Here is a 22,966-nt window from a genome sequence, read left to right as displayed (position 1 = left end):
AATTAATTAAAATTAAATACAGTTGGGAAAGAGGTAGTTGTTTGTGCTAAATTATAGGTGGGCTATGTACAGGTGCAGTAATCTGTGAGCTGCTCTGACAGTTGGTGCTTAAAGCTAGTGAGGGAGATAAGTGTTTCCACTTTCAGAGATTTTTGTAGTTCGTTCCAGTCATTGGCAGCAGAGAACTGGAAGGAGAGGCGGCCAAAGAAAGAATTGGTATATATATATATATACATATATATACACATACAGTTGAAGTTGGAGGTTTACATACACTTAGGTTGGAGTCATTAAAACTCGTTTTTCAACCTCTTCACAAATGTATTGTTAACAAACTATAGTTTTGGCAAGTCTGTTAGGACATCTACTTTGTGCATGACACAAGTAATTTTTCCAACAATTGCTTACAGACAGATTATTTCACTTATAACTCATTGCATCACAATTCCAGTTGGTCAGAAGTTTACATACACGTTAACTGTGACTTTAAACAGCTTGGAAAAATTCATAAAATGTCATTGCTTTAGAAGCTTCTGATAGGCTATTTGACACTATTTGAGTCACTTGGAGGTGTACCTGTGGATGTATTTCAAGCCATACCTTCAATTTCAGTGTCTCTTTGCTTGACACCATGGGAAAATTCAAAGAAATCAGCCAAGACCTCAGAAGAAAAATGGTGGACCTCCACAAGTTTGGTTCATCCTTGGGAGCAATTTCCAAATGCCTGAAGGTACCACGTTCATCTGTACAAACAATAATACTCAAGTATAAACACCATGGGACCACACAGCCGTCATAAAGCTCAGGAAGGAGACACGTTCTGTCTCCTAGAGATGAACATACTTCAGTGTGAAAAGTGCAAATCAATCCCAGAACAACAAGATGCTGGAGGAAACAGGTACAAAAGTATGTGTTTCCACAGTAAACCGAGTCCTATATCGACATAACCTGGAAGGCCGCTCAGCAAGGAAGAAGCCACTGCTCCAACGACTACGGTTTGCAACTGCACATGGGGACAAAGATCATACTTTTTGGAGCAATGTCCTCTAGTCTGATGAAACAAAAATATTACATTTTGGCCATAATGATCATTATTATGTTTGGAGGAAAAAATGGGAGGCTTGCAAGCCGAAGAACCCCATCACAACAGTGAAGCACGGGGGTGGCAGCATCATGTTGTGGGGGTGCTTTGCTGCAGGAGGGACTGGATGGACTGGCCTCCAGTCAGAAAGTTAAAGCTTGGTCGCAAATGGGTCTTCCAAATGGACAATGACCCCAAGCATACTTCCAAAGTTGTGGCAAAATGGCTTAAGGACAACAAAGTCAAGGTATTGGAGTGGCCATCACAAAGCCCTGACCTCAATCCTATAGAACATTTGTTGGCAGAACTGAAAAAGCGTGTGCGAGCAAGGAGGCCTACAAAGAGTTAGTTACACCAGCTCTGTCAGGAGGAATGGGCCAAAATTCACCCAACTTATTGTGGGAAGCTTGTGGAAGGCTACCCGAAACATTTGACCCAAGTTAAACAATTTAAAGTCAATGCTACAAATACTAATTGATTGTATGTAAACTTCTGACCGACTGGGAATGTGATGAAAGATAAATCTGAAATAAATCATTGTCTCTGCTATTATTCTGACATTTCACATTCTTAAAATAAAGTGATGATCCTAACTGACCTAAGACAGAGAATTTTCTCTAGGATTAAATGTCAGGAATGATGAAAAACTGAGTTTAAATGTATTTGGCTAAGGTGTTTGTAAACTTCTGACTTCAACTGTATATATATAGCTCAGAAAACTTTGGGGGCCAAATGAAAGGCCATATCAATGGGATTAATTGAAGGCCATATACGTTGATCTTTGAGGTGTAATGAAGGGTAATATACTCTACTGTAGGGACTAATGAAGGGTAATGTGCTTAGTGCTGTGCGATTAACCAACATTTTAGTTATTTGTAGGATTTAATAAAACTAATTGACCGATGTCTGTTAAATTATTTGAATTCCATTTAGTAATTTTTTTTCTGTGAGCTGAATGCGCAATGTCTCTAAAGAAAAATCTGATCAAGCACGAACTGTGCGATGTAGTAGGGAATTGTAGTTTCCAACCGGCCAATTTTCTACATTGCTTAGTGAATGAATCGTGGTAATGAACTACAATGACCATAATCAATTGTGACCAGTCGGTGTGTAGCAGACATGGATAGGGAGAGAATAATGATTGAGAGGGATAGAGAGCAGTTGCTTCGCGAGGTATCTCTACCTGAAAATACATGATTTAAGTGATTTGATGGTTGGTATTCAGCAGTCATAAAAGTATCTGTTATTTACTTTGAAAAACTACAAAAATTTTGATTTTCAGACCGCATAGCCAGCAGCTCTATAGAGGGAGATGTTGATTTGGGATTAAATAATAAAATAAAACTAATGTAATATACACAACTGAAATATTTTATTGAAGTAGAGTAATGGCAGTCACTACCATCATGAGACTTTTTCATTGTTTTATTCTGTGTTTTTACAGCATTCAACCCACATAATGCATAATGCATTTCATGAAAAAACGAATCATTGAAACTGAAATCAAAAACTGTGATATAAAAAATAAAAAAATTGAACCGGAACTGAACCGACCTCAAAAAGCACTAATCACTGTACTGTTGGTTCTAAAAAAGGGTAATGTACTGTACTGACTGACTAATGAAGGGCAATGTACTGTACTGACTGACTAATGAAGGGCAATGTACTGTACTGTAGGGATTAATGGAGGGTATTGTACTGTAGGGACTAATGAAGGGTAATGTACTGTAGAGAGTAATGAAGGGTAATGTACTGTAGAGATGTTAGAGGGTCTGACTGTCTCCGAGGGAGTAGTAGAGGGTCTGGTCATATATATATATATATATTTTTTTAAACATTTAAACATCAAAACCATTTAAAACCCACGCTGGAAGACACAGGGATGACGGTGTCATTAATAACAACTTTTTCTACGAGAAGTGTTGTCTGTTGACAAGAGACTTGTACTTGTTTAAATGTTTAAAAAAATATATATATATATGATTTGTATTGTATATACTAATGAAGGGTAATGTGCTGTACTGTAGAGACTAATGAAGGGTAATATGCTGTAGGGATTAATGAAGGATAATGTACTGTACTTTAGGGACTAATGAAGGGTAATGTACTGTAGGGAAAGGTGGATACCTAGTCAGTTGTACAACTGAATGCATTCACCTGAAATGTGTCTTCCACATTTAACCCAACCCCTGTGAATCAGAGAGGTGCGGGGGGCTGCCTTAATCGACATCCATGTCTTCGGCGCCTGGGGAACAGTGGGTTAACTGCCTTGCTCAGGGGCAGAATGACACATTTTTACCTTGTCAGCTCAGGGATTCGATCCAGCAACCTTTCGGTTACTGGCCCAACGCTAACCACTAGAGACTAATGAAGGGTCATGTTCTGTAGTTAAAACATCGGTCACCTGACCACACTATGATTTTATCAGGGGGTCATGATTACTGCTCTGAGCTGCTGAATATACAGAAACCAACTTACTTACTCACCTGCAGGAATTAAGTAAGTGCCCCTTGCAGACTTTTGCACTAAAATACATTACTTTCCATTTTGTAACCCTTAAATTGCTACTTAGGTCAACTACTCTAAATAACCAGGTACAAATACACTTGGCTTTACAAAACCAAGATATGCCAAGTTGAAAGTAATTGGACAATTGCACAAACACACATGTCCATATTTAGTAAGGCATAGAGTTTTGGCTCTCAGGCAATGGAAAGTAATCGGCTGACTACCTACTTTCATTACCTTGGGCTCTCTCAGGCCATTCGATCCCCACTGCTGCTTCCCTTCCCCAGACAGCTGGACTCTGGGTTATGGGAGCCTGGTGGGGCAGCCATTAATTAGAAGTAGAGGGTAACCCTCTAAAAGATATAGATCTCGGAGAAAAAAGCAGAGACATAACATTTTGTTTTTAATTGCCCAGATTAAAATGTTCTTCGGGGCTTGTCACCTTTTTCCTGTCTACGATTATTTACTCAATTTTCCACTGCTGAATATCACATTAGACCTTTTGAAAAGCTTTGCTTCACTTGCATATCTCCAAGCTTATTAAAGGGTTGCTCATAACTTCTTGCTTTTATTAAAGGGTTTCTCATTTTTTTTTAAATGATGTACCGCCCAACTTTTCAGTCTCCGGCTGCTGTAGGTGGCTGCAATCTGTTTTCAAGGGCATGACGTAGGCAAATGAAATCAGTGTGGTCTTTCGTGAGAAGTTACAAGTAGAACTTTTCATTTATAAACTAAGATTACAAGTAATAGACTGTGGGAGGAACATGTGTGAAGCTGAGGCTCTCTGTGGAGTGTGAATGTGGGTATTGTCCAAGCTGCAACCGGAGAAATAGCCAACCAATTAGTTACCAGCCCAGAGTTGGGCACTTTCTGTGTTAAAAGAATCTCAAAAGTTCGCCCCACCTCTCTTATACATTAACTTCACACTTTATCAAGACCTCCACTGTGGAACTATTTCAAGGTGGTCATTGCGAATTTAGTGTTCTGTTTTAGGGTCTAAAGAGCTGCTATGTGCAAAGTGGGACTATGATCGCCATTCTGTCTTCAGTCTCCAACTCTATCAAACAACCTGGATTTCTAATCAGCCTTAAGTAGCAGTATGTGGATCTTGAGTCAAGCTGTGTACCAATATGGCCTGCGCAGATAAAATTGTAATTTACTCCAAACATCCAGCTGTCCGTTTCAACAGATGTGACTACAAAGGGGCCCGGAGCAGCCTCCGTCATAAGACCTCACAGCTGTGGAGAGAACTTTAAAAAAGATTTGGCCTGTCTGTCAACGGGCTGGTGTTGAGCCAGACAGAGGTTTAGGCTTGTCTTCCAGTGTTTGTAAGACACGTCTCGAACCTCCCATTCTCCTCCTAACCTATTACGTCTACTGTGAAACAATAATTATCTTTGATATCTACTCATTTTGACGGCTAATGCAGAAATTAAGGCAAATCTGGCCCTCCAACAATGGCAGTGGTTGTTTTACTTTTCTGGATAATTAGACTGCCTTTGATTTAGCCAACAAGCTACAGATCTCAGCTTTGATAGTGTCCCACAAAATATATGTTTAATTGTGAGGGCTGCTTACAGTTCGCAGGCTGTCGCTTTCACTCCCAGCAGAAGTATTTTTGGAAAGACTATGAAAACGTTCAACTTTTCATTCGTATCTAACAGTTTAACGCTGTCAGAAAGATGAGCATAATTGTTATTCACTAGATGAGTCTTAAATACAAAAGAAGCCATTCTGTGGGATTGATAAGATAGCAGCTTGTGCTTCTCTGTGATGGTTGGCACACAGGTGATGTCATGTCTAAGTGCAGACCCAGGGGTCAAGGGTCAGATTCCAAGGGGTCAAGCTGTTGCCTGCACACAAATATAAATCCTGTAGTGAAAGTATTAGTGAGGCGGTTGGAGCGACACCTGATCTTCTTTTTGAAGAGGCCAGACATGAGTGTCTGCACTAATTAGAGGCTTGCTCAAATTGTTGAGGGACAGGGACCATTTGTAACCGGAGCAGAGCCCCTGTGTGGCATACAGATGCAGGATCTTAATTTGAGCCAGTATGCTACAATAGCAAAATAACCCTGCTGCAACAAAAGCTAATTATTATAATTACTGGATGATTTTTGTAGGGGTTATAATGGAAAATCTGTCATTTCAAAGTAGAAATTACAAACAGCAGAAGCCTTTTTAAACTTTAAATACACCACCAGTTTTACAAGTCTTTCTGCAACATGGTGATCAAATAAAGATCCTACGTCTGTACGATTCAGGCACTGGAATGGCAAGAGCCGAAGTGTCGAAAGAGTTCAATTTAGATTTGGTGTGTCTCATTTCCACACAAATGCACGTGCTCACACGCTCTCACACACACGCTGACAGGGTGTGTGTAGAAGAATACCTCATCACCTCGGCTAACGTTCAACAAATTGCGGTTAATGTTCAAATGACGTTTGTTTCTCTCAGGACCATGCCTTTAAACTGAGCGATTTGTTACAGAGATTTATAGATTATGCCCCTTTATTACTCCAAGTAATGCAAATCCTGCAGTGGCCCCCAGTTCTAAAGCCCTGTTTGAGCCTGCGTGTTTCATATGTCTTACCCAGGGGTATGTGTTTCTGAACCATAACAAAAAAAAATGCTTGCCTGTATTCATGTGAATTTAATGTGAATCAATCAATATTTCAGAGCTCTTAGGCTGCCATAGCAATACTGTGCTATGCAATACTGTCACAAGCATTAACATCTGCTAACCATGTGTATATGACCAATACAATTTGATTTGATTTGATTTGGTCTGGAATACCTGGAGGGTTTGCAGGCAATCCAATGGTTCAACCCAGATTCCCTCAAACTCATTCTGATTGTTCTATCCAAATGCCCCCCATCATAGATTTTGGATGCCAATTTGAGGAATCCCTAATACATAGCTACAGGCATCCCATTAAAATAAAAATGTATTGAAATTTCCTCAAACTGTGTACATCAAGTGCACGAACATGGTCCCTGTAAACTTGCCAAATATTCTATATATGTCCACTAGAAAGATGTGAAAAAATAAAGAGCCAGGTTTACAATCTGTCCATGTTACCAACAGCTCTACAGTGTACCCTCAAGGCAACAGTTGGACTGAAGTCAAAGATAGACTCATCAAGTTGTAAAAGTGATACTGCATGGCATTTTCACAAGCTTCACAGTTGGACTGCCCTGCATTAGAACTCTTCCCATGTGCTTGAAAGAGAGAGAGGGACAGAAAGAGATGGAAAGTGATCTGATAAGTTCAGAAGAGTTAAAGTGTCTCAAGAACTCTGGAAACAGAAACATGAATATGCCAGTAGCCATCTCCACCCAGTTACACATGCCTGCTGTCAGGTTGGGCGGTATCTGGTTGGGCCATCCGATAGCGTCCGCGGATGTTTTGCCATGCTTCAGCAGGACACGCTAACAAAGGGCCACTCCTGGTCCCATGCTGTGATGGACAGAGGACCCGAGGGGAATTACATATCCTCTGGGGTAGATGGGTGAGATTTCCTCCTCCCCTGGTAGGAAGTCAAAGGTTTTAGTCATTCTGTCAATCAAATGTCAGTGATTTTTACCATTGATTTTGTCTTCGACACTAGCCATAGTGGTTTATATGTTATAAGACATAGTCAGTATATGACTGACACAATTCACAGAAGGATGCCTTTTGTAGACTACAACCAACACAAATACACTCACCTACAAACTGCAAACACACATCTACAGTATAACACACACACAAGACAGTGCCATGACTCAGCCAGCTTGCAGTCCTCTGTCATCCCTTCCTCACCAGCCGTCACAGTAGCATCAGTGACCTCTCCAGGGATTTCAGGTGTCAAAGCCGTCACGCTTCATGTTTAGTCTCATACAGGAGCATATGCCCGGCAGATTGAATCGTTACAGAAGGCAGTGGTCTCATGCAGCCAAATTATTTTTTAATGGCATGAAAAAATCCCATGCCGTGTTTCAGCGACTTTTTGTCTGACCGACTTTAAACCCAAAGGCAATAAAAATCCCAAAGCAAGGCCTGGAATTTACTGCACCTGTACTAACCACCCCTAAGATGTAATAAGCAACAGATGTGCAAGCCATTGCTTTGGCCTGAAAGCAGGAAGAAAAAACAAGAATTCATTGTTGGGTATTGTTTCATCACCTGAGCAAAGCGGCTTGGACACTGTTGTTTAGGGACTCAGAGCGACTTTTGATTAGCGGGTAACACGGGTAAAATAAAAACTATTTTGATTCAGTGCCCTGATGGTTACCGTGTTGTTTTATAGGAAGGGAAATAACTGCCATGGCCACTTAGGCTTGACGTCGGAGACCGAAGCGAGACAGTCGAGGGCGCAGGTGGCACGGTGTTGAATTGTCCGATTTTTGCTGTTCCATGTGAAAATGATATTTTGTCCGCTTAACAGGCGTGACCCTCATGTCAATGCAATCCATAGCAATTAGATACAGTTTACCTCTAACCAGTGCCAACTGGAATGGAGAATTATTACTGTAACCTCTGAGAACCTTCCATTAAACTTGGAGTAGAATACTAACCGTTTTGTGGGAGTTGAGGTGTTTTGTGGTCTGACATGAATAGTGCTGGTCTATTAGGGGAACAAAAGTTATGTCTGACGTATATTACACCACATGTCTGTTAGATAAGCTCATTGCTACAGTGTTTCTGTAATGTGACACATTTATGATATAACAATGAAAACATGATCATTTTGTAATGTTACAGCAAAGCCAGAGGAAGTTTTGTTATTCCACTGTGATAGGACACATACAGCAAGCCCACAGGCTGCCTTTTCATATTGTGTGTGTGTTTGTGTGTTTGTGTGTTTGCATATGTATGTGCATGCTCCTGAGTGTGATTGAGCATTCATGCATGAGTGTTGTGGAAAATGACTGTGGGTAATTGTGGATGTGGGCGTCCCTCTATGTCTCTCAATGTGCGTGTTCATGTGAGCACTCACTCACTGTCATCTGTTTTGGGCATGGAAAGGTTAATGTTTAACAGCGGTAGCATAGATCAGAATGGTTTACCCAGTAACGTGTGAACAAAGCACAATGGTAGCACTGTATAGGCCTATTTATTCAAACTCATATCCTCCCTTAATCGTGGTTACACTTTCCTCGCAGGAGAAAAAATAAAAGTGGGTCAAGGAAAAGTCAGGTTTGAGGTAATTCTCTCCGGGGACAACCCTCAGATCATTATGTGACATTGGTTAACCTGGAGAGTGAGGTCATCTGGAAGTCTGGATTTCACCCAGAAAAAGACAGACCTAGAGGACCACAGTGTTTCCCCCAGCAGCGGTGGCAAAGTTAGCGTTGGGGGAAGGGGGTGTGGCACGGTTTTAGAGACCCTCCTCTTGGCCACAGAGACAATGTTGCCGTTTTAAAGCAAATTGTCTGCAATTTTACACTTTGGGACAGAGAGAACATTTTACAGTTTCAAAGAACATTTCCTACAATTATACACATTTTGCCATGACTTATGTTTTGTTCTTATGCTATCTGAGTGACTCAATCATTATAATAAAATCAATGGGGACCCAATGCCATGCCATTTTTTACATTTTAGATTCTTCCTTTGTCTAGTTCTTATTTTGGTGATTATTCTCAAAGATGATTTTATCAAAAATATATATTTTAGATATTTGAGTCGTTTTTAAGTTTACACTGAAAACATTTGACCATCTAGCTCTGGTGCCACATTGCTAAATGCATATAGGGAAAACACTGGACCATGTGGCTGAACAAGGGTCAGTTAATGGAAAAGTTGAAAGGGCGACGTATGAAAGTTTTATTCTGAGAAAGTATGAAAGTATTATTTCTGATAAAGTAATATAAATGGAGGTTGAATGTAGGTATGTAAAAGAAAGATGGTTTGTAATCTCATACTGTACTGTAATCAAAGAAAGGGTTTGTGCAAGTGGAATCTGGCAATAAACTACAGAGGATCAACAAAATTGGTCTAGTTCATATTTTAACACAAAGACCCATGACAGAAGAGATATGCATACATATATCCTCTTCCCCATGTATTATAGTAAAGACACACTGTAACTGTACCATCAGTGGGTTATCGCCAAATGCATCCCATGACATTTTCACATGCAAATATAACTTGATTTGTATGGTATATCAGACTGTGGTTTTTAAAAGTTCAACATGCAACATAATATCCTTTTTTGTTTTGTGGATAGAGTAGCATATCACTTTTTCTCCCCACGTGTCTAAAAACCTTTTCATCAAGGCCTAACCTCTATTTTCTATATCCATTTCCCCCCCTTTCTCAACGACAGTGAGGCCAGATTTTCCTTTGACATTTCTACCCTTAATTACAGTCTTATTAAACAGGCATTCCATTCAGCGTTTAACAGATTTTTTCCCAGAGGAATTATGTTTGGGAATGGTTCCCAAATGCACATGTCTATTTATAATTGTACCAAGTATGTTTTTCATGGGGTTGGTTGTTCGCTCAACCTACATTAAAACCATGTGTATCCTACTATGCTTACTGTGCCACATGTCCACATCTACTGTATATCTAAGGTTGTGTGTTAAAGGACACATATTTTCCCATTAATCATTATGTACTTTATGAGCCTCTGTGTTCCCCACACTGTAATATAATAGGAAGGTAATTAAAGACATGCCATTGTGATGGAAGGCCTAGGCTTAATAGCATTAAAGGGCCTATCCACTTGTTGCTTCTATAGCCGTTAGAGGCCCTGCCAGCCAATGAATAGCAAGCGAGCAGTCAATCAATTGGGCCCGGTGCTGCCGTTACTTGCACCGCCAGATGAAAAGAGCTATCAAACTTTTTATGGACATCAAAGACATCAAAGAAAAGTTGGCTGAAGCAACAAGTATGATCGGTTTATCTCTGACTGAGAACATAGTGTTTTGTCTTCTGGAAGAGGTGTATATGAGGTGTACAGCCATGAAATACTGCCTGAAGGGTAATAGACCATTTTGTGTGGGATGATGTTGCACAAAAAATGCAATTTTTCTATCTCCGGGGGAGTGCAAGAATCATCTTGCCGCAACAACTCGTTTTCCCAAACAAGTTGGCTTTTCTTTTTACTCACTGTGGTTGGTATTGGAAGCAAAGATTTTTCGAAGCAGTTTGATTGAGAAATGTTTTGACGTGCTACCGTGTTATTATTTGTGTCGCTCTCTCTCCTAGCTGGCCTGCCACCAAACCTAAATAAAAACATCAAAGTCTTTTGGACAGAGCATGATGTAAGTGTTATCTCACCAAGCGGTGTCATCACCATTATACATCTCATATTTGTGATCGACAGTGCAGTATTTTGTGCCAGAGGAACGGACTGTGGCTGTCATCTACACAGATATTGTTGTAAACCTGTATTAAAGTGGATCAAAGCTAGTTGGATCTTGGATCAGACTCTTCCACACAGTGTCTCTCTGTCGACCACTCCCTCGGTCAGCAATGTTGTCTTTGGACTTTCCGAACACGATTTTGGGGTTGACATTGAATCATTCTTTGAGATTGTCCAGAGCCAGCGCAGTCGGCACTCGTGGCAAACTTAGCATGGCCTGTGTTTTTGTTTCTATCAAAAGCAAATGAGCAGGACATGAATCACGCTTGCCAGACATGAGGCACTCTCCTCTCTTAAAAATATACGGCAAAATAAAGAGTAATTCAACTCAATGTGCCCTAAAGTGCAAATGCCTCCACATACAGTGCCACAAAATGGTTACACATCCATTTAATCCACTAAGAAACTTCCAATGGCACGTTCCTTCAGCAAGACTATTAACGCCCTGCTATTTCCCCTGTAAGAGGTATCTGTGGGGTCTCACTGACACCAGCAGAAACGGCTGTGTTACTGATGCAGAATGTATCATTCCTTGTCAAATCATACTAGGACAGCAAGATGTATGATTTGTGACTCTTGGATATGTTCACATCATGGTGCTGTCTGTCTCCCTCTGGCTTTACCTGACTTTTGATTAGAACATTTTAATTCTATCCTGCACAATTGAAATCCAATTGTTCATCAGGAAAAGCTCCCCTTCCTCTTATTTCCCAAGGCTGTCTGTTTATAAATATGTTTGTGACATCATAACACTGTTTCCTAGGAGATTGGTTCAGCTTGCTATTGTTGTCTTGATGGGGGCTCAGGTGGGGTATATTATGGACCGGTGGGGCAGCAGACAGAGAGACAGTTTATAGGCAGTGTATTCTCCTGGAGGTGACAGGCCCTGATGGAGAGGGGAACGTAGGGGTGCGGCGGGAGGGGTTTGATTTAAGACCCCTTGGCCGCAGGTCCCGGGGGCAACCGGCGTAGGGAGCTTGTTAAAAACTCACAGCGCCGCCTTCCATTTTAATGGCCCCCGTGTCCAACAAACTTCCTTCCAGGAGTTTATGGAGACGAGATGCGGCATCACAGCTGACAGCGGCAAGAGATTTGCGGGAAATTATAGTGTCTGTGTTAGAAAGGTGCTTTGAGGTTGTTGTTGTTGTTTTCTGCTCTGGTTGTGAAAATTCACTCAAATACTCTGCCCCTACAGGGAAGGACACAGGTGCTGCTTGTAACAACACTTCATCTTTTGTCAAACGGGAGAGTGTTCGGGCAAAATTTAACTTGACTAAATAAATAGTCTAATAGATATATGTTGATATTCTCTGTTTAGGCAGGGGCAGTGGACGAATGCTTTACTATACCGCAGGGCAAACTAGAACAAACATTGGCCCACTCAAATACAGTATGAAGGCCCTTATCATAAGTCACCCTGCTTCAGTGTTTGTAATCAATGTTGTAGCAGTTTTTCTACTAACAAAAGTAGATAAAAGAATACAATTTACTGTGATTTCCCTTGTCAGATTGAGACTATAGTGTGCATTACTGTACATTGCAAACAGGCCTTACATGTTCAATGTTTCTTCCCTTGTTACCTACTTGGGCCGCTACTGGCCCGAACCAACCAAACTTAATGTGTGTTGATTCCTTCAAGGATAATTTCATTATCCACAGCAATTCTCTAAAACAGTTGGCTGCGTTAGCAGAACATAAAACCGTGGTCTCCGCATTTCAATAAAGAGGTCTCATAACCATTCATTAAGTTATACTTTTATTACTCCCATGTATTACTTTTTAAATATTATCTGGCTCTGACGATCAATATTCCATAAAAAAGCTATTTAGCTGGTAGCCTCTATGTAATAAATGATTAATTATCTGTTCGGTGTTCGCATATTTAGCATGGCAGAACAGTCATTGCATTCTTCCTTTTTCCTCAGAGATATACATTTTTATTCATTTTCTCATGTCTTTTTTTCTCTGGTAATATTGTATTAGATTGGAGGTTTCTCTGTGGTAATGTATTATATTGGAGGTTTTTCTGTGGTAATGTACTATATTGGATATTTTCTGTGGTAATGTATTATATTGGAGGTTTTTCTGTGGTAATGTATTATATTGGAGGTTTTTCTGTGGTAATATTGTATTATATTGGAGGTTTTTCTGTGGTAATGTATTATATTGGAGATTTTCTGTGGTAATGTATTATATTGGAGGTTTTTCTGTGGTAATGTATTATATTGGAGGTGTTGACGCTTCCACCCCATTGCACTTACCATTTACACATGAATACAAGGTTTATTATTTTAAGTATGGTATTTTACTATTCCAATAAATGGCCATCCAAAAACAGTTATTGTATATGCATTTTTTATCTTAGCCTTCTGTATCAGTAGGTTTTCTACCATGTGTCCTTAAATGGCCAAAATCTTAAATAAAACCACAATTTACAACCCCAGCAGGGATGAAGTTGACCATTACTGTTCATCTTTACACACGTATCTTCTCTGAAACAGCTCTTCTACCAATGTAAATATAACATAAAAGTAACATTCTCATTTCCCAACTATTTTTCCAAGGTGTCCAAGATTTCCAGCATGAGAAGATGATCACAGTCGTAGGAGAGGGAATGATCCATAGTCCAGACTTCCCATTTACCTACCCCAGGAGTACCGTGCTGGTCTGGAGACTGATGGCCTCCAGTGACAACATGAGAATCCACTTGTCCTTCGACGAGAGGTTCGGCCTGGAAGACTCAGAGGATGGAATATGCAAGTAAGATCATAAGCATAAAGACATATAACATATGGTTATGACTAGAGGTCGACTGATTAATCTGAATGGCCGTTTAATTAGGGCCGATTTCAAGTTTTCATAACAAATGGAATATTATTGGACACCGATTTGGACAATTATTATAATATTTTTACACCTTTATTTAATCTTTATTTAACTAGGCAAGTCAGTTAGGAACACATTCTTATTTTCAATGACGGCCTAGGAACGGTGGGTTAACTGCCTTGTTCAGGGGCAGAACGACAGATTTTTACCTAGCTCGGGGATTCAATCTTGCAACCTTACAGTTAACTAGTCCAACGCTCTAACCACCTGATTACATTGCACTCCATGAGGAGCCTGCCTGTTACGCGAATGCAGTAAGCCAAGGTAAGTTGCTAGCTAGCATTAAACTTATCTTATAAAAAACAATCAATCAATCAATCATAATCACTAGTTAACTACACATGGTTGATGATATTACTAGTTTAGCGTGTCTAGCGTGTCCTGCGTTGCATATAATCGATGCGGGGCGTATTTGTGAAGAAGTACTGTCGTTGCTCCAATGTGTACCTAACCATAAACATCAATGCCTTTCTTAAAATCAATACACAGAAGTATATATTTTTAAACCTGCATATTTAGCTAAAAGAAATCCAGGTTAGCAGGCAATATTAACCAGGTGAAATTGTGTCACTTCTCTTGCGTTCATTGCACGCAGAGTCAGTGTATATGCAACAGTTTGGGCTGCCTAATTTGCCAGAATCTTACGTAATTATGACATAACATTGAAGGTCGTGCAATGTAATAATGCAACAATGCAATACTAAAGTGTCTATAAGAACATACAATAGTCAAAGGTTAATGAAATACAACAATGGTATAGAGAGAAATAATCCTATAATTCCTAAAATAACTACAACCTAAAACTTCTTACCTGGGAATATTGAAGACTTATGTTAAAAGGAACTACCAGCTTTCATATGTTTCATGTTCTGAGCAAGGAACTTAAACTTTAGCTTTCTTACATGGCACATATTGCACTTTTACTTTCTTCTCCAACACTTTGTTTTTGCATTATTTAAACCAAATTGAACATGTTTCATTATTTATTTGAGGCTAAATTGATTGTATTGATGTATTATATTAAGTTAAAATAAGTGTTCATTCAGTATTGTTGTAATTGTCATTAATACAAATCTATTTAAAAAATTGGCCGATTAATCGGTATCGGGTTTTTTGGGTCCTCCAATAATCGGTATCAGCGTTGAGAATTAATAATCGGTCGACCTCTACTTATGACATACAACTGTCAGATTTATAGTAAAATAAAAATGCAACATACTCAATTGCCAATATAGCCAAGTCAGCATGTTGTGTTTCACCTTGAGATATACCTGATGGGTGTACCGTGCCATTTAATAACTAAATTAAATACATGACATACCATGACAATACAGTGCAGTATACTGCAACTATGCAGTATGTAGGCCTACATGTCCATCTACAGTGGTAGTAGTTAATCTAGTTTTACTCTATGCTTTAGCCAGCTTTTCATCAGGACTTCCCGAGTTCAGTTAGCATGCAGTGATTTAGAATCAAAGAGGGCCCATTTGTGAAATTGCCTTTTGCCCAGTATGGCGGCTGATGAAAATGGAAAAGTACAGCCCAGAGTGAGTTGTTTTGCCGAGGCCATACGGCGTGGGTGAATATTTCGTGTGTGATTGGACAAATGATGGAGAGGTCTTTTCCCTCAGGAGCTAAAGTCTGTGAAGGGTCTTAGACCTCCCCTTATTTGATCTAATACCCCCTTTCAATTACTAGCTACCTTTGTCTCTGTTGCTGTTCATTAGGGACAGCGGTGCAGAGCCAGTCTGTGATCGATTTCCTTCATGCATTATATTCAGCATCCGGGTGTCAATACATCCAATCTGACTGCCTGGTTGGTATGGAGAGATCCTGTGGAAAGCAGAGGGGAAGAGAACAGAGAGTGGCTAGCTATTGTTGGAGAGACCCCTGATGGTAGTTATGATGTATGACATGACCGTGCTCCAGACAGCCAGATCCCCAGAGATAAGATCATACTCAGGCTGATCCTATAGCTGATTCTGGGGTCAGAAGAACCAAAAGGGGGCATTACACCTTATAGTAAAGGTTGTCTCATCGTGTCCAGAGGTTTCAGTGCTGGTAATTTGACCCCACGTTCAGCCATTTTGGGTGGGTGGATCTCTTTTGATGAATGGGATGACTCTGCTGTCTGAAGCCCAAGAGGAGGAGTCCCACGGTGGGGAAGAGTGAGGATTGACAGCCTTTGTGCTGGCCCTACCTCCATACAAGACTGGACTAGTTGCAGTCCTAGAGGATGGGAACAGACGATAACAACATCCTCTTGCAAGGTTGTACAAGTCATTGCCACCTCTCCGTTTTTACCTCCCTCTTCTTTCATTTTTCAACAGAGAACACATTTTATTTGATCAGGTCCCAAGACACACAGTTGGCAGAGATAGCAAACAGATGAATAGGTGCACACACAAGCAGAAGCAGAGACATCTTCACAAGTCTCTCTCTCCTTTACACACACACTCTCTCTTTTACGCACACTTTCTCTCTCTTTTACACTCTCTCTCTCTCTCTCTCTCTCGCTCTGTCTGTGTATCCCCCTCCCCTATTTGCTTCTCTCTTACACATACACACGCTAAAAATGAAAAGCCAAAAAATAAAACTGTTGCCGGACAAAATGACAACAAAAAAGGTTCATTTGCATAATTTTGTGAAATTAAATTGGCCTGTGTGTATTTTCCTTAGTCATCATGTATCTAATTTATCAAATACAACTATCACATGCTCCTACAGCTCCTCAGCTGGTTGCTGCTGCACTTTTTAATAGCCCATTCATTGCGCAAAATTTCTAAATGCATTCGAGTGTTAAAACAGTTTTGTTGCACGAGTAAAAAGAGCTACTATTTTTACTATTCATCAATTGGCAATTGAAGCATGCCTCCCATTCACCATTCAAGTGCAGACAACAGGCTATCAGCGCGTCACCCACCATTTTACAATGTGAGCTGGAGGCAGTATTCATTTGTCTTTAAACTGTGTATGCTTGAACAAGCATTATAACTCCTCCTGAAAAAATGCCCACCTTATTTGCTGTATGTTCATCTCTGTCACATATGGAAATGCTCCCATCGGTTTAGAATGGTGTTTTCCTACATTTTGGAAAATTATTTAAAATGACAGTTTATTGGCTGCTTCATTACAGGAGTTCCAAGTCCTGTTAAGAGTGTACCCAATACATATGGGTCTGGTCAATTTCTCAAATGGCCGGTAAATTTAAATCTTCCCGGTCACATTTTCCTAACTGACACACACACACACACACACACACACACACACACACACACACACACACACACACACACACACACACACACACACACACACCATTATCTTGTTAATTGTGCTCTACCCTATGCCTCACAGCACATTAACTAGTAAATAAATAAGAGAATACAAATCTGTGGTTCTCTAATTAGCAGCAGTAGCCGGGGATAAAACAAATTAAAGAGTGGGGGGGGGGGGGGGGACTCCAGAGAGACAGAAAGAGAGAGCCCCTGCAGTGAACAATCATCCTCAAGAAGAGAATACTCTTTAGTAGTTCAGATGCTCATCTACTATTCTGCTTGTCTGAGGGGGGATGAAAAACATTCTTCCCAAATCCAGTGGAGAAAAGTCATATTGCCAGCACAGAGACACTTGAGACACACGGCTACAGTGGCTTTAATCATTCTCCAGAACTTTTACTGTATTTCTATAAATAATGTGTTGGAGTGTGGCATTACACATGAAACTATGTAATAAGCAGGTTGCACTGCATTATAGATTAGCCATCTGCCACCGTGGGGGGCTGTCAGCCTGTTTCACAGTCCTCCAAACCGTATCAGGAAAGAAGGGCTGAATATTGACAGCTAATGATGCTTATTGCACTGTGTGTACTGTTACAGCATGTAGTCAAAAACCCACATCATAGGTTGTGTAGATCCAGATATACTGTATGTCTCAAACACAAATGAATGGAAAAGATACAGTGCTTTCAAAACATATTCATATCCCTTGACTTATTCCACATGTTGTTACAGCCAGAATTCAAAATGTATTACTTTATTTTCTTTCACCCATCTTAACACAATACCCATAATGACAAAGTGAAAACGTGATTATAGAAATGTTTGCACATTTATTGAAAATAAAATACATTTCCGTAAGTATTCACACCCTTTTGCTATGACACTCCAACTTGAGCTCAGGGGCATCCAATTTCCTTTGATCATCCTTGAGATGTCGCTACAACTTGATTGGAGTCCACCTGTGGCCAATTGAATTGTTTGGTCAAATGTCTATATAAGGTCCCACAGTTGACAGTCCATGTCAGAGCAGAAATTTGACCATGAAGTCTAAGGAACTGTTCATATATCTCTGAGTTAGAATTGTGATGAGGCATATATCTGGGTATGGAAAGGTTCCAAGAGAACAGTGGTTTCCATCATTGGGAAATTGAAAAAATATGGAAATACCCAGACTAGAGATGGCCGTCTGACCAAACTGAGCAACTGGGAAAGATGGACAGGTCAGGGAGGTGACCAAGAACCCAATGACCACTCTGACAGAACTACAGGGTTCCTTTGCTGAGATGGGAGAACCTACCAGAAGGACAACAGTCTCTACAGCGCTTCACTGTTCTGGGCTTTATGGGATTGTGGCCAGACAGAAGCCACTACTGAGAAAAAAGTGCATGACAGCATGCCTGGAGTTTGCAAAAAGGCACATGAGAGACTGGGATCATAAGAGAAAAGATTATATGACATCAAACATGTAACTCTTTGGCCTGAATGCAAAGCTCTATGTCTGGAGAAAACCAGGCACAGCTCATCACCTGTTTAACACCATCCCTACCGTGAAGCATGGTGGTGGCAGCATAATGCTATAGTGATGCTTTTCAGCTGCAGGGACTGGGAGACTGGTAAGGATAGAGGGAACAATGAATGGAGCCAAATACAGGAAAATCCTTGATGAGAACCTGCTTCAGAGTGCTATCAACCTTAGACTGGGGCGAAGATTTACATTCCAGCAGGACAATGACCCCAAGCATACAGTCAAAGCAATGCTCATATAGCTTCAGAACAAGAATGTGAAAGTACTTGAGTGGCCCAGCCAAATCCCAGACTTGAATCCCAATGACAATCTGTGGAAAGACTTGCAGTTTTTCAATCTCTGTTAAATTAGATAGGGAGGAGGGCAATGAACATCAATCTTCAAGGAAGAATGGAAGAAAATCCACAAATCCCGATGTGCAAAGCTGATACAGGCATACCCAAGACGACTCAATGATGTAATCGCCGACAAAAGTGCTTTTGCAAAGTATTGACTCAGGGGTGTGAATACTTACATGACCGTTCAAAAGTTTGGGGTCACTTAGAAATGTCCTTGTTTTTGAAAGAAAAGCACATTTTTTTGTCCATTTAAATAACATCAAATTGATCAGAAATACAGTGTAGAGATTGTTAATGCTGTAAATGACTATTGTAGCTGGAAACGGCAGATTTTTTATGGAATATCTACACAGCGTTGTACGAGATCTTCAGTTTCTTGGCAATTTCTCGCATGGAATAGCCTTTATTTCTCATAACAAGAATAGACTGACGAGTTTCAGAAGAAAGTTATTTGTTTCTGGCCATTTTGAGCCTGTAGTCGAACCCAAAAGTGCTGATGCTCCAGATACACAACTAGTCTAAAGAAGGCCAGTTTTATTGCTCCTTTAATCAGGAAACAGTTTTCAGCTGTGCTAACATAATTTAAAAAGAGTTTTCTAATGATCAATTAGCCTTTTAAAATGATAAACTTGGATTAGCTAACACAATGTACCATTGGAACACAGGAGTGATGATTACTGATCATGGATCCCAGTACACCTATATAGATATTCCATTAAACATCTGCCGTTTCCAGCTACAATAGTCATTTACAGCATTAACAATGTCGACACCGTATTTCTGATCAATGTGATGTTATTTTAATGGACAAAAAATGTGCTTGTCTCTCAAAAACAAGGACATTTCTAAGTGACCCCAAACTTTTGAACGTAGTGTTTGTAAATGAGATACTTCTGTATGAATTCAGGCTGTAACACAACAAAATGTGTAATAAGTCAAGGGGTATGAATACTTACTGAAGGCACTGTAGGCACTGAACAAAATTCATGTTTGAATGCGATTTACAGTATACTGATAACATTAGGCACGTTAACTATTGCATGTATATAAGAAAACGTTTGCACCTTCTCCCTCTGAACGCCATCGAGCTCCTCGCTTCCTCCTGCGTGACCTTTCCCAAATCAAAGGCAACCATGTCAGGAAATTTGTCAGTCAAGGTTTATTTAACATCACAGCAAATCCCTTTTTAGTTGTATGCGTGTCCCCTGTGTTGTTTTTATAGAAACCAGCTCAAACTGAAACTGTCAGGGAGACGGAAAATGTAAACAATGTCCTCGGTAACCTAATATGTCTATTGGCAGCGCTGAATGAAAGGTAAGTGTGCCTGTCAACAACGCTTGAGTGATTAGTACCAGACTTGACTGTGGACTGTGAAACAAGGGTTTATTGAATGTGGATCATTGGTTCCACAAAATAACAAGACCCACTACCTTGGAAAGACTCTTTGAAATGAGGATTAAAGGTTTTCTGGAACTCTGCTGTATTTAGAGAGTGATAAAACAAGGTAAGGTTGTCTGTCCCCTCTCTCCACTCTAGAATGCTAATTGACCACATTTCTGAAACCAATTAATCAATAGAGATACGATGTGAATTAGTTACTCAAGTAATTTCCTTTAAGACCAGTGACGAGTCAACCACGTCCGAAGCCGAAATAGAAATCTGAATATCAACGGTAAACAAAATCGAGTAACAAAACCTATTATGCCGGAATACGTTGTTACAAAACACAATCACAGATGCACATTTGTCCCGATTGTTTTCCTTCTACTCAATTCCTGAAAGTGACCATGTAATCTGAAATAAAGTACAGATTATTTGAATGGTCTGTAATATGACTAAAGATCTATCAGATTTAGTTTACAAGGCACGGACAAGGTAACTCTTATTTGAAGAGCCACGAGGCATCGTTGCCAGTGGAGTGCTATGCTACTTCTAATGAGCTCAGGTTTAATTCAAAAGTCAATCCAAAACTCAACAAAAGATGCATTTGCTTACAGTGTTTAGCGTTAGCCTAATAGACTTGCGCCAGGGTTTGTGTCTGGCCCATTATCGCTAACCAGAGGCGACGACTGCTAATACTTTCCCTCCTAACCCACTTGAGGTTGCTCGCTGAATGATTGCACAAGCAATACTCAGCTTATGTTTTCTACATTTAATATCGACTCTAAATTATAGAGCTGCCCATCGCTCCTGGCGGAGGCACTTTGAGCATTAGGCCCCACCGTTAGAAACCATTTAGTGATAGAATAGCCCTTTCTCCTCAGAGAGAGGGAACTGGATGGGTGGAATGATGGATGGATGGGCGGGAGGAGGGGAAGGGAAATATAAAACAGGAGGGGGCTGTGTAGGGCAGCTACAGCTCAGTGGGGTGTGTATTAGGGCTCCAGAGGGACAAAGCTAACCTCACAATAAGCAATCACAGGCAATTTATGAAATAGCATCATGCTACATGGGTAAGGTCCCAGATTGAGAGAAGCAACCATGAAAGCCCTCTAGATTTCCACACCAATTCAGTGCCTCAGAGGATATATAAATGTGCCAGCACCCAGTTTGGTGTGTAATGTTCAGTATATGCATTAAGTGCTCTCTTTCAATGCATGCCAACTTTATGTCCTGTCTCCAATGGCAATGTGAATTCAGGGGACCACACGTATTGAGCCAAAGCTCTCTCTCTCACCTCCCCTCTCTCTCTCGCTATCCCCCCCCCCCCCTCTCTGTGTTCTTTTTCCAGGTATGATTTTGTGGAGATCGATGAGCCTTCTGAGAACACCATCCTGGGCCGCTGGTGCGGGTCCCAGGTACCCGCCAGTCACACATCCAAAGGCAGTCAGATCCGGGTGCGATTTATCTCCGACGAGTACTTCCCCTCCGAGCCCGGATTCAGCATTCGCTACTCCCTGCTCCCAATGGTAAGCCACCTTTCCTCTGAGCACACAAACAACACAAAAACCCTCCCTTACGTAATGACTTATTATTTCATCTGTTGTTCTGTATGTGCAAACCTCTCTCAACGTGTTTGTTTTGACCAGTGTTTATACCTAAGTGCTGTTGTAATAGAAGTCGTGACTGTATTGACATTTGATTCACCTGTGATCCAATCAGACAAAGTTTTGATTAGAGGCAATGGTGCAGGAGTGTTAATAGAGTTGGTTGAGATAGGTTCTCAGGCACAGCATGGCCTGCTGACTCTGGTTGGATTCAATCCACGTCTAATTATTCTCCTCCGACTGATGAAGAATAGCGCTGGATGAAATACCAGCCGTTTTAGGGCTCCCGACCATATTTTTTCCACTGATTGTAACTTTTTGTTGTACATAATGTTTCCGACATTGTTTCCTATGACCGAATAGAGCTTCTGGACATCAGAGCAGTTATCACTAACCTCGATTTGGATGAGGACTTTTACTTCAATGAGTCGGAGGCAAAGGCCCAAGTCCCCGACACGTGGAGAAGGAGGAGGTGGCACTGTAGAGACCGGCGTGCAGGGTACCTGACAAGACTACGTCAGAGAGTGGATAAACCGCCTCTGCTTTCTGTTCTATTGATGAACCCGCAATCACTGGAGAACAAACTGGACGAGCTCCGCTCGAGACTATCCTATCAACGTGATCTATGTTTCTCAGAGTTATGGCTGAACAAGGACATGGAAAATATAAATCAAGCTGTTTTTTCTATACATCGGCAGGACAGAACGGCAGCGGCGGGGAAGCTCAGGGGAAGGGGTTTGTGTCTCTTGTTAACAACAGCTGGTGCGCGGTCTCTAATATTAAGGAAGTCTCAAGGTTCTGCTCAACTAAAGTAGAATAACTCTCGAAATGCTGTAGACCATACTATTTGCCAAGAGAGTTATCTATATTTTTCATAGCTGCCTATTTACCACCACAGATGCTGGCGCTAAGACCACACTCATCGCGCTGTATAAAATTAGCATCCAGAGGTGGTGCCCCTTGTGGCCGGTGATATTAATGCAGGAAAACTAAAATCCGTTTT

The 22,966-nt window shown here is 40.7% G+C and overlaps 1 protein-coding gene across 1 annotated transcript in view; it reads left to right on the top strand.

The window, feature by feature from the left end:
- The window catches only part of LOC109910061 (platelet-derived growth factor C), a 77,414-nt gene that overhangs the window by 14,825 nt on the left and 39,623 nt on the right, over window positions 1-22,966 (top strand). The window contains exons 2-3 of the mRNA XM_020509216.2: window positions 13,511-13,706; window positions 21,708-21,885. Coding sequence (XP_020364805.1) covers window positions 13,511-13,706; window positions 21,708-21,885 — 374 coding nt within the window. The remainder of the gene's footprint in view (window positions 1-13,510; window positions 13,707-21,707; window positions 21,886-22,966) is intronic.

This window comes from Oncorhynchus kisutch, linkage group LG19 (assembly GCF_002021735.2).
Source record: "Oncorhynchus kisutch isolate 150728-3 linkage group LG19, Okis_V2, whole genome shotgun sequence".
Classification (NCBI taxonomy): Eukaryota; Metazoa; Chordata; class Actinopteri; order Salmoniformes; family Salmonidae; genus Oncorhynchus; species Oncorhynchus kisutch.
This window is presented reverse-complemented; position numbering and strand designations above follow the sequence as displayed.